Below are 12,159 nucleotides of genomic sequence, written 5' to 3'. Positions count from 1 at the left end.
GGTTCATATGTGTACTCTTTAAAAATGTGAAGGGGCAGGAGTCACCTGAGTTATCTTTTTCAAACCAGGTTGAAGCTAATGACAGAGGAGACTCAGGAGAGTCCATGTGGAGAGAGGCATGTTTTTGTTGCACTTGGCAAAATCTGTGATGTTGCTGCTGATACACATGCCGTTGCTTGTGGATAAATCATATAGTATGAAATGCACTGGAAACAATCCTCCTCAGATCCCACATCAGTGGTATCAGCCAGGGGAAATCCTGATTGGTGGAATTGTCACTCATATTTGCTGTGTATCCCAAAAGATTCAATTTCTTCAGCCCTCAGACCAGGATTATGAGTGTCAACGTCTGTAAGTGAATCAGTGATCCTCTAACATAGAAATTATGATGTTGTCAGATTTTATTTGAGTAAATCCAGTACATTAGCAAAACTTGGTGGGCATTTTTGAATGGATGGTTGGATGGACACTAAGTCTGGTGGCTACCAAGAGGAAGTCCTCCTGTTCTAAGACCAAAGATGATACTTTTCCAGTGACAGGACACATTGTTTTTTAAAGAAATCCTGAGGGGATTGCACACTTTTTGGTTACAGCATGTATGTACTGATCTATCCTAAATTAGAAGGTGTAGAGCAGCAGGCAGGAGCACAAAATACACCTTCTTTCCGCACAAGGGATATCAATATTTGAAGGGGAACGTAATGAGAAGGAACCAAATACTTAAAAAATATATTAAGCTTCTGAGAAGTTATCCAGGTGGTAAATATAAAAAACTATTTTGACTCACGAGGTTTGTTATGTTTATCAGTACAAATTGAACCATGTGTGCCATCGGTAGGGATGCATTTTTGTTCCTCAATAACTCTAGAATTTTGTCCAAAATACATAACAGAAGAAGTGAAAAAGATTCTGCATACTTCAGAAAAAAGTAGAACAAGAATGTCTTGCGCACAATTCACAATAGTAAAACTCAAAATAAGGGTAGAACAGACATCTGCAAGTAATTCTTCATGTGCTAAGAAATTTAGGATTACACATCCAAAAGGGAATTAGACACATTAGTAGAACTATCATAAGCCATTTCCTTTGGTAACTAACAGGACCCTCCAGTATCCATCTGAATACCAGTCTTTGGGGTACAGTGGGAATGACTGATGGCTCCATGTCCCACTTGTGGGTTTCCTAGGAGCATTGTGCTATGGGAAATAAGAAGTGGATCAGATGAGCTATTCCTCTGATTCTAGTGAGACCCTGATGTTATTGTATTCTCAGACACAATATTTTGACTAATCCAGATGATTAGAAGCATTCTCTTCTAAAACAGTGAATTATTCATTTTGCAGCCTGCTAACAAAGTTCTACCAGCATGCCCTTGCCGTGGTGTTTGCCATCCGTGAGATCAATGAGAACCCCAGCATATTGCCCAATGTCACTCTTGGGTTCCACATCCGTGACTCCACCTCAGTTCAAAAATGGATTTACAGGATCACCCTGGACCTGCTCTTCACATCACATGGATTCAGCCCAAACTACAAATGTGGCAACCAGAAAAACATGATTGGCATCATTGGGGGATATACTTCTGAAACCACAAAAGACATAGCAACTCTCTTAAGTCTGTACAAGATCCCACAGGTAAGATCAGGGATTACTTGGACTTTTACAAATCTCACATCTGATTCAATCATCTTTGTGGATCTATTATCAAGTGTTGCGAATAATAAGAAATATATCCAAAAAATAAGGGGAGGGGTGAAGTATGGTAAATTGCAATTGGGTGCAATATGAATCTTGAAAAGGCAGCTTAAAAAGTTTGTGTGCTGAATATTCAGGTTGAATATATTTGAGTGTTTGTTGGGGGGTGGATTTTTATTTATTTATTTATTACAGTGTTATTTATGTTACAGTACTTCGTTCTATTCAGGTGCTGATTTGATTGGGAAACGGACATTAACAGTTCATACAAATCTACACAATGAACTATGAAAGCGAATCCAAGAGATTTGTCACCATTTTTGGGGGGTTTTTTTGGCTTCCCCCTCTTCATCTCTGTAGATTAATGAACATGCTCTTATCTTACTGAATATTTTGTGATTTTCCATCTGTGCACACAACATGAACACCGAAACCAGGCAATATTCAACAGAGGAATATATGAAACTAGCAATAATGCTTGTTGTAAAAACTAATACAGTCTCCAGAAGACTGTTGACAGCAAGGGATGTCCAGAGTCAATTGGCCAGGTGGGATGCACCCGCGTCACTCCACCCCCAGCTCAGCCTGCTGGCTGTTCTGCAGAACAAATATTTAATGCATCCTACACAGGTTGGTTGTGCAAATTAAAGAGAGGGCAAAGGAAACCCCAACATGAACCTGTGTCACCTGCACAGCAACCCTGTTTGGTAGGTCAGAAATGTTGGAGGGAGGAAGAAGAGATATGCATGGCTTGGCTATGCCCTCCAGCAGACACAGCGGTATTGGAAGTGATGTAATTTTATTTAGGATTCATTTGATCTATTTGGTCCTCTAATTATTGAGCCTCAAAAGAGTAGGTTTCTAAAAATTTAATTCACATGATACACCACACTGAGCACTGAAAAAGGAAAACATAGCTAACAAATGTTTCAAATAAATAAGATCATCCCAGAAAATTGAACTAGCAGAAGGAAGAAATGTGCAGACAAAGGACATGGGAAATTTTCCTTGACAATTAATAGAGTTAAGTATTCCTATTACCTCTCTGTAAAAAGATTTTTTCCTCTTATTAGTTGGCCTATGGCTCCTTTGAATCAGATGAGGATGGCCCAACTGGTCACCCTTCTTTTTACCACGTCTTCCCTCAGGAAGCCCTTCAGTATGAGGGAATTGTCCAGTTACTTCTGCATTTCAGGTGGAAATGGGTTGGCCTCATCACTATGGATGAAGAAAGGGGAGATCACTTCTTGCACACGTTGGAGCCGATGCTTTCCAGGAAGGGAATCTGTGCAGCCTTCACAGAAAAGGCTCCAAGAAATATTGAGTTGGAGAACATAGAACATCTGACCATGTTTTTCGATGGTAGTAACACAAACTTCCTCAACAGCAAAGCCAATGCAATTGTTGTATATGGAGAAATTGGAACATTTATGTGGCTGGCAACCATTATCTATGTTCCCACAATGGTAGAGTCTCTAACAAATAGTGAATATGTGGAGAGAACCTCTGTTGGAAAGGTGTGGATCACAACAGCCCAGGTGGATATTGGATTCACTTATATTCAAAAGGTACTTGATATCGAACTATTCCATGGTGCTCTTTCCTTCTCCATTCCTTCCAAGGACATCCAAGGCTTCCATAAATTTCTTCAGCTTTTAAATCCTTCCTGGTCCAAGGAGGATGGTTTTATCAAGGACTTCTGGGAGCAAGTGTTCGACTGTATGCTGCCAGATTCCCTTCATCCAGCAAACTATGCTGAACTATGCACTGAAGAGGAGAGACTGGAGACTGTCCCGGCAACCCTTTTTGAAATGAGCATGACTGACCATAGCTACCGTATATACAATGCTGTCTATGCCCTTGCACATGCTCTACACACCTTGGATTCATCTAGAAGCAAGCACAGAGCAGTGGATAATGAAGGCAGGTTGGCTTCTCTGAATGTGCCCCCATGGAAGGTAATTGCTCTTCATCTGGCATAAAGCAAACTCCTGCCATGTTTAGAGTTCAGAATTTTGGTAAGAGTAGGGGAATGGGACCTCTAAGCTAGCGGTCCCCAACCTTCTTGTAGTCAGGGACCACCTCCGAGGGTGGGAGAGAGCCGGCAGCCCGGCCGCCGTAGCTGCACGTAAACGCACAGTTGCCACGCATGCATGTTTTCACCACTAGGTGGCACTAAGGTGCATGCGCAGAGCTGCCATGCATGTTTTCGCCAGCAGGGGGGCAAACACGCATGCACGGCAGCTCCGCACGTGCGCGTTTGTGTCGCTGGCGTGCCGGCGGCCGCGCCTGCCTCTTTCCCCCCCCTCTCGCTGTGGGGGGGGGAGGCAGGCACGGCCACTGGTGGCCCGGTACCATGGCCTTTGTGGCCCGATACCAAACTGCGGACCGGGGATTGAAGACCCCTGCTCTAAGCCTTTTTTTCCTGCCCACCTGACAGGCAGAAAGTCACTTAGCAGTCATGGGTCTCCTGCCCAGTGAGCCTTCTCACTCCCGCTACTCCTGAATTTAACTATTCTCTGGATTTTGTATCCCTTGTCAAACCATAACAATAAAGGGTATTCTCTGAAGTTGAATGCATACTCCAGGACCACATCGCCCTTGTAGGTTAAACTCTTGGTTTCTCCTGGGAAGTAGGCCATTGAATCCCCTCCCTTCTCCCCTTTCAATTATCTATAGTCAAACAAGGGCTTTAATGTGGATCACAGAGACCAGAATAACTTCTTTTCTACCACCTCCTATTTTGCCTCTTCTATGAATACATATGCAACTAGCATAGTCAGAAGAAGAAGAAGAAGAAGAGGAAGAAGAGGAAGAGGAAGAGGAGGAGGAGGAGGAGAAGAAGCAGGAGCAGGAGAAGCAGGAGCAGGAGGAGGAAGAGGAAGAGGAAGAGGAAGAGGAAGAGGAGCAGGAGCAGGAGCAGGAGCAGGAGCAGGAGCAGGAGCAGGAGCAGGAGCAGAAGGCGAAGGCGAAGGCGAAGGCGAAGGCGAAGGCGAAGGCGAAGGAGAAGGAGAAGGAGAAGGAGAAGGAGAAGGAGAAGGAGAAGGAGAAGGAGAAGGAGCAGGAGCAGGAGCAGGAGCAGGAGCAGGAGCAGGAGCAGGAGCAGGAGCAGGAGCAGGAGCAGGAGCAGGAGCAGGAGCAGGAGCAGGAGCAGGAGCAGGAGCAGGAGGAAGTGGGGTTGGTTCTTACATGCTACTTTTTGCTACAAGGAGTCTTGAAGCAGATTACAATCATCTTCTCTTTCCTCTCCCCACAACAGACACTCTGTGAGGTGGGTGAGGCTGAGAGAGCCCTGATATTACCACTCCGTCAGAACAGCACTATCAGGGCTGTGATGATCCCAAGGTCGCCCAACTGGCCTCATGTGGGGGAGAGTGGAATCAAATAAATAAATAAATAAATCCAGATCGCCAGATTAGGAGCCACCGCTCTTAAACATTACACCATTCTTGCTCATCAAAGCTGACTAAGATGGGCAGCAGGTCTGCAGAGTTTCCAGCAGAGGTCTTTCACCCTCACCCTAATACATTACCTTTTACATCAAATGTTAGGGAATGTTCCTGGGACATTCTGTCTCTCAAATGTCTATCATGTCTATCAAATGCCCAACAGTGGGCTGTGGGCTTTGGGTGCAGCAAAGAGTTTTGGGTGCAGCAAAACCAAAATGCATCATTTTGGAAGATCTCTCAGTAGGCTTCATTCAGGAAAAACCCTGAATCACACTTTATTCCTTTGTCTTCTGTCTGGCAATGAAATGTTATTCTCATGAGCAAAAACCAAATAGTTGCATCCATAAATGACTTCTCTCCTAGAGGAAAGTAATGCAAAAATCTGTTTGAAGCTGAAAGGTATTGGTGAGCAAACTCCAAAAGAAGCCATTGATTCTAGGCCTCTTAATGGTTTTTCTCTTTCCCACAAGCTCCATACGCTTCTTAAGAGAATTGCTTTCAACAACAGTGCTGGGGAGGAAGTGGACTTCAGTGAACATGGAAAAATGAAAAGAGGATTTGATATTACCAACTTGGTCACTTTTCCAAATAAGTCTTACATCAAAGTCAAGATCGGGAAACTGGATCCTCAGCTTCCTCTAAATGAAAGAGTAATCATCCATGAAGACAGGATTAAGTGGAACAGACACCATCTACATGTGAGAAAATGAATCAGTGCCTCTCAAACAAATAAAAATGGTTGGGCATAAGCTTTAAGGTGATCAAATGGCCTCTGTGAATGTTTCATCCATAAAATTTGCTAAGTCAGATTTTAATTACACCATCACTGGGGCCAACAAGCATGCTCATCCATGCTATTTTTCTTTCTTTCTTTCTTTCTTTCTTTCTTTCTTTCTTTCTTTCTTTCTTTCTTTCTTTCTTTCTTTCTTTCTTTCTTTCTTTCTTTCTTTCTATTTTTAGGCCGCCCTTCCCTATGGCTCTAGGTGGTTTACATAAAATATATATAACATTTACATAGAACAATATCAATATAAGAATAACTATTTAAAAGATATCAATATAACAGATAATGATAACATATCAGCTAGAACAGCATTTCAACAAAAAACGTTGACAATACCACAGTAGGTTCAACAGTCTGATGGGAGGGACCTGTAGATGTTTTGCATCAGTCGGCCTCAAGCAAATGCCTGGTGGAAGAGCTCCCTTCTGCAGGCCCTGTGGAATTGTGGAAGTTCAGGCAGGGCCCTGATCTCTTTCAGGAGCTCATTCCACCAGGTGGGGACCCGGACTGAAAAATGGAACCTGTTGGCCGTTGTTTAGGTCTGACTTGCCTCTTTAGGGCCAGGGATCTGCAGCCAGTTGGAGGTGGTGGAGTCTAGAGCTCTTCTGGGGGTATAGGCAGGGAGGTGAGCTCTCAGATACACTGGGCCCAGACCACATGTGGCCTTGAAGGTGATTACCAAAACCTTACATTTAATCCAGAATTCAACTGAGAGCGAGCCGAGTTCCTGGAGTACCGGCCTCATGTGGGATCTCCATGATGTCTTAGTGAGGATCCTGACTGTGGCATTCTGCACCAGTTATAGTTTCTGGATCAAGGATAAGGGTAGGCCTGCATAGTGCAAGTTGCAGAAGTCCCATCTAGAGGTGACAATCCCTTGTATCACTGTGGCTAGGTGCTCTGGGTCCAGTTAGGGCACTAGTAGTTTTAAGTTACATCAGCTTTGGCGAATCAGCTATCTTTGAGATCCCAGATATCACACTTTCATTACTGTTTTCAGACTTCTTGCTATAGCTTCTCCATTCTTCTTGCTTTCTGCATGGACAGGTTCCTCCTTACTCTCGGTGTAATGATTACTGTAAGCCTGGCTACGTCAGGAAGCAGAATGAAGGGGAAAAATCCTGTTGCTACCATTGTGATTGGTGTCCACAAGGGGAAATGTCAGACAAAGAGGGTAGGAGATGCTCAGATTATGATTTCTCTTGTTAAAGATTCCCAGTAGTTTGATCAGCTGCAGGGTGGGTAGTGGATCAGACCCTTGGATGAGACCTACTGGATTCACTTCCTAGTCTACACTTCATCCAAATCGCCAACAACAGATCGTAGAGGTCAAATCTTCTCCTGATGTTGCCCCCTGGTCTATACTTCCATTGATTTATTGCCTCAAGGTCTCTTTCATTCTCAATTTTCACAAATTCAGACTTTATTAGTATATACTTGAAGGGGGGATTTTTTTTTGTCTCATATTACACTTCCTCATGCTGGACATTCTCTATTTTCTAGGGATCTGCAGATGTTAAAAGAATTCAATTTTAAAGGCAACACAATTCCTGGACAGCTGCACAACTTAGTTCAGTTTTTGTTTTGTTTTTAATTACTATTTGCTAAGAAATTGAGAGGTATTTACAGGAACCACAAAGTCCCACCAAAGTTCTTTAATCACAGAAGGATTGAAGCTCTCTACTCAATATTTACCTGATAGAGCAAATGGGGTCATTTCTTCTTACATATTTTCAATATTAGACAGTGAATAAATTTCATAATGGGTTCATGATGCAATATAAGGTAGTATCTTAGAAAAACATGTTGTTGAATTATGGAATTGTCTAAATAGGTGATTGTCTCATTTCAGACATGGATAATTGCATCACCTGCTTTGAAGGTCATTATCCAAACCAGGAACGAGACCACTGCCTTCCCAAGATTCCAAACTTTCTGTCCTTTCCGGAGCCTATGAGCATTATTCTAGCCTTGTTAGCTATTTCCTTCTCTCTGATAACAGCTCTGGTGCTTCTGGCCTTCATCATGCACCAGGACACTCCCATTGTTAAAGCCAATAATCGGACCTTGACCTACATTCTACTTGTCTCTCTTTTTCTTTGCTTCCTCTGCTCCTTTCTCTTCATTGGACGGCCTAACAAAGTGACCTGCCTCCTCCGACAGATGACTTTTGGCATCATCCTCTCTGTTGCTGTTTCTTCTGTCTTGGCTAAAACAATTATTGTTGTTATAGCATTTATGGCCTCCAAACCAGGAAACCCATTCCAAAAATGGGTGGGAAAACAGCTGGCACATTATATTGTTATTTGTTGCACTTTTGTTCAAATGAGCATTTGTACAATTTGGCTTGGTACTTCTCCTCCCTTCCCAGATTTGGACACCCATTCACTGAGCAGAGAAATCATAGTGCAGTGCAATGAAGGTTCAGTCATCATGTTTTACTGTGCCTTGGGTTACATTGGATTTCTTGCTACTGTCTGCTTCATTGTGGCTTTCCTAGCTAGGAAGTTGCCTGACAGTTTCAATGAAGCCAAGTTCATCACCTTCAGCATGTTGGTCTTCTGCAGTGTCTGGCTATCATTTGTACCGACCTACCTGAGCACTAAAGGAAAAGACATGGTGGCCGTGGAGATCTTCTCCATCTTAGTTTCTGGCGCTGGCTTACTAGGCTGTATCTTTTTCCCCAAATGCTATATCATTCTTCTGAGGCCTGAACTGAACAAAAGAGAGCAGCTGATAAGGAAAAGGCCTTAAATTCTTAAATTAGCCACCTGCGTTTTCTCCAGTTTTATTTTTATCTAATAGGAAATTTTCATTTTGTACACATAAAAAACCCATGAATCCTTTCCTGACATCCATTAATTAGATTAGGTTTACTTTTAAATAGAGGAATTATATATTTGAATGTTTCATTATGGAACCTGTTGGATTGCTCTGCAGAAGGAAATCTGGGATCTATCACAATTCTGGTGGGCCTGCAAAACTGAGCTGTTCCACTAGGCGTATGGTTGAAGCCAGGCAATGACACAAAGAAACACTGTTGAGTCCACCATGGAAGCCCCCTCCAATCTCTGAAAGGCTGTATAGTGAATCAAAACTATGTGGATTAATTATTTCAAGAATGTGATTCATAGTATGATTTTATTATCTATGGTTTCATAATGTACCTCACTGCCCTAAGCTGATAGAACGAGGTGGTATACAAATAAAATATTTATTTATTTATTTGTGGTTTAAACCTCAAATGTCAACTGGGATTTGTTTGTGTGTGAGTGAGAGAGAAAGAGAATTTTAGGGGGCACTTTGTTCCACAATGTCAGATTAGGAAAATTTGGATATTCACTGCTTGACAAGTTGCTCTCTGATTAATTTCTTTCTGTTCTACACCTTCTCATTTTATGTATATACTAGAATTAAAGCCCATTGTAGCTGATACAACTGGTGCTAGCAGAGGGGAGTGTGAAATAGCAAAGAGACAGAGAGGTAGAAAAGAAGAGAGTGCTTAAGCTAGTGCTTGGCGTTGGGAAGAGCAAGGGGTTGTTCAGTCTGTAAGGACATGAGGTTGAATATGTGTGTTGTGTGGGGGGGTTGTGGTGGTGTGGTGACAAATGAGGGTGTGGGTGTGGGTGTGGGTGTGGTGAGATTGGTGTCAAGAACCTGTGGTTTGGAATGTTAGTTGTTTGTGGGAGAAGATCCCATGTCTGGGATCTGGAGTGGAGACATTTGGGTCAGCTGTTGGGTCAGCTGTTGGCAATGGCATGATTTACTTCCGGAAAAACACTGGAAGTAGTGCCACACCTCTCATAGAGCTTCCTGTGGGGGATTTACTGCCCCTATTGGGGGAGCAGTAACCTTAACTTGGATGCCAGGAGAGGGGTTAATCGTTTTTGTGTTATTATCCCAATGATTAAGGGGCCATTTCAACAAATGCAGTAAAAACAAGCAAAAGTTCTTGTGTTCCGAAAACGATTGCAGCATAATTCATCACTTGTCAAAGTAGAGTGGGATTTCTTTACAGGAAAGATGCCGTTACAACTGCTCACTAACATCAAAAAAGGCACATGAAACTAGCAGTTCAGTTTCAAGAACTATAGAGAATTTGGGCTTCATTAAAAACAAATCCAGCTTACTCCTAGGGGGAAAGCCTCTTCACTGATGAAGAAGAGATGCCATTTCCAAAAGTGTTCTTCCTTAGTGTTGAGCTGGTCCATACTGAGAGTCTCTCCCTTTGAAAGTCATATTTCAGTACCTACAGCCTGGACATGATGATATTTCATATATGATTGGGTTTTTTAAAAAAAGAAATCTAAAGTAAACACAGTCAGTGAGATTTTGAATCTGAAATACACAAAATATCGAGAACTTACGTCTCATCTACACTGCAGCAATGATGAGAAAAATACTCCGAGGTACATTGAAAAAGCATTGTGATCTTCAAGGGACCTCTTAACAACTGAGACTGAGAGTTAAAGATGGAGAAAATGGCTCATGCAGAGAAAACATTATGAAAGGTTTGTCTTTGCTTCCTCGTAGATCTATAGACATTTGTGCGAGAGAGAGAGAGAGAGTGTGGGAGAGAGGAATGAGAGACAGAAAGTAAGGAAGAGGGAGTGTGACCAAGTATGCGTGGAGGGGTTAAACAAAGTCATACTTGCTTCAAAAGACTTATTTCCAGCTGTTCAGTGAGTGAAGTGAGGGGGGACAGAGAGTGTATCAAAGAAGAAAGAAGTGGATGCTTCTGCAAGAGAATCAGATCGACAGGGAGTGGTGGGATATAAATATAATAATAATAATAATAATAATAATAATAATAATAATAATAATAATAATAATAATAATAATAATAATAATAATAATAATAATAACTCCAGAACCAGGACGTATCTCTTATGGTTTCTTGGTGAGTTTGGGGCAACAGCAATGATATTTTGAGGAGGTGGCCTGGGCCTTGGGAACAGTTGGGAAAGGATTGTCCTCCTTAAGTTTCTCTTGGAACTTTCCTGGGAGAAAGTCTATGGATGTCCAACTAAAGAAGAGAACAATATATGATTTCAATGAAGCTTTTTGGAATATTTCCAGAAAGTTATTCCCTGTTGTTTCAATTGATGATAATGATGTACATTTATAGACAAGTCTGAACAGAGTGAATGAATTATGCTTCTGGGCAGATCCCCACCACCACCTATGTACCTCTTGAACTACACAAGAGGATTTTCTGTAATGTAGTAGCGAGGAGCCCTATACTGGTGGTGCACTTGTTCTTTGCATACCTCCATTTTTCTTTACATGCAATAGAATTTTCTAAATGAACAGGTACCACTTCTGTTATGCATCCAAGAAGTCAGGGTTCAGACATTAGGGGGGAGGGGAATGAACTGGAGTTGGAGAACTCTAACTTAACTTTAAAAAAAGGACTTGCCTTTTTAGCGTGTGGCTCTTCGGCATTTACCTCTTTAAAATTAGATGTCTGAGAATGGAGGATTTTATCATCCAGCTAGTACAGTCTGGGAAAGAGTGGTGTACAGTAGAGAGATCTAAATTAGAAGAAGAAGAAGAAGAAGAAGAAGAAGAAGAAGAAGAAGAAGAAGAAGAAGAAGAAGAAGAAGAAGAGTTGGTTCTTATATGCCGCTTTTCCCTACCCGAAGGAGGCTCAAAGTGGCTTACAGTCGCCTTCTCATTCCTCTCCCCACAACAGACACCCTGTGGGGTGGGTGAGGCTGAGAGAGCGCTGATATCACTGCTCGGTCAGAACATCTAGTGCTCAGTCAAAGAGAGCAAAGGCAGTATATATGGATACGGAACTCAAAGTTTAGTCAATGTACTGGAGTATAGGATAAAAATATAAGTTTCTAAATACGGTCATGACTTGGAGAGCGTGACAGGTTCTCCAGCTGTAATTCTGTGGCCTAACCGATGATTCAAAGCAAAGCTAGAATGGTAGCCACACAGACTAGTTTGTGTGTTTTGAACAAGATTAATATAGATCACAAGCGCCTAGAGTAGAAAATATACATACATTTGAAGCTGCAGTCACACTTCCTCAAATCTTTTAAGACAATGTGTCCTAACTGAAACTTTTAATATTATTAATATATTCAAAAGAGATAGTTGTCATTGCAGGCAGTATCTCAATCTGGTGGATATTTCAAGTCCAGTATAGGGTCATTGCCGTAAAGTCAGTTTTGTGATGAGCAAGTAGAACATGGAGACCAATGAGTCTGGAGTCGTATA

General features: G+C 42.0%; 1 protein-coding gene across 1 annotated transcript; it reads left to right on the top strand.

Moving 5' to 3' along the window:
* Positions 1 to 1,523: 1,523 nt before the first annotated feature.
* Positions 1,524 to 8,682, top strand: LOC143825207 (vomeronasal type-2 receptor 26-like). Its single transcript, XM_077313231.1, has 5 exons — positions 1,524 to 1,635; positions 2,769 to 3,653; positions 5,615 to 5,842; positions 6,976 to 7,102; positions 7,781 to 8,682. Exons 1-5 carry the CDS (start codon positions 1,555 to 1,557, stop codon positions 8,680 to 8,682), a joined length of 2,223 nt encoding a protein of 740 aa, XP_077169346.1. The 5' UTR covers positions 1,524 to 1,554.
* The last annotated feature ends 3,477 nt before the right edge of the window (positions 8,683 to 12,159 follow it).

This window comes from Paroedura picta, chromosome 16 (genome assembly GCF_049243985.1).
Source record: "Paroedura picta isolate Pp20150507F chromosome 16, Ppicta_v3.0, whole genome shotgun sequence".
Taxonomy (NCBI): domain Eukaryota; kingdom Metazoa; phylum Chordata; class Lepidosauria; order Squamata; family Gekkonidae; genus Paroedura; species Paroedura picta.
Note: the sequence above shows the minus strand (reverse complement) of the source record. Positions and strands in the feature narration are given on the sequence as shown.

Excerpts from the sequence above, each read along its gene's own strand:
- LOC143825207 (XM_077313231.1), top strand. The coding sequence starts at position 1,555 with ATGATTGGCATCATTGGGGGATATACTTCTGAAACCACAAAAGACATA. Across the intron at positions 5,843-6,975 it reads GGAACAGACACCATCTACAT|GTTCCTCCTTACTCTCGGTG; the intron begins GTGAGAAAATGA and ends CTGCATGGACAG. Across the intron at positions 7,103-7,780 it reads GGAAATGTCAGACAAAGAGG|ACATGGATAATTGCATCACC; the intron begins GTAGGAGATGCT and ends GTCTCATTTCAG.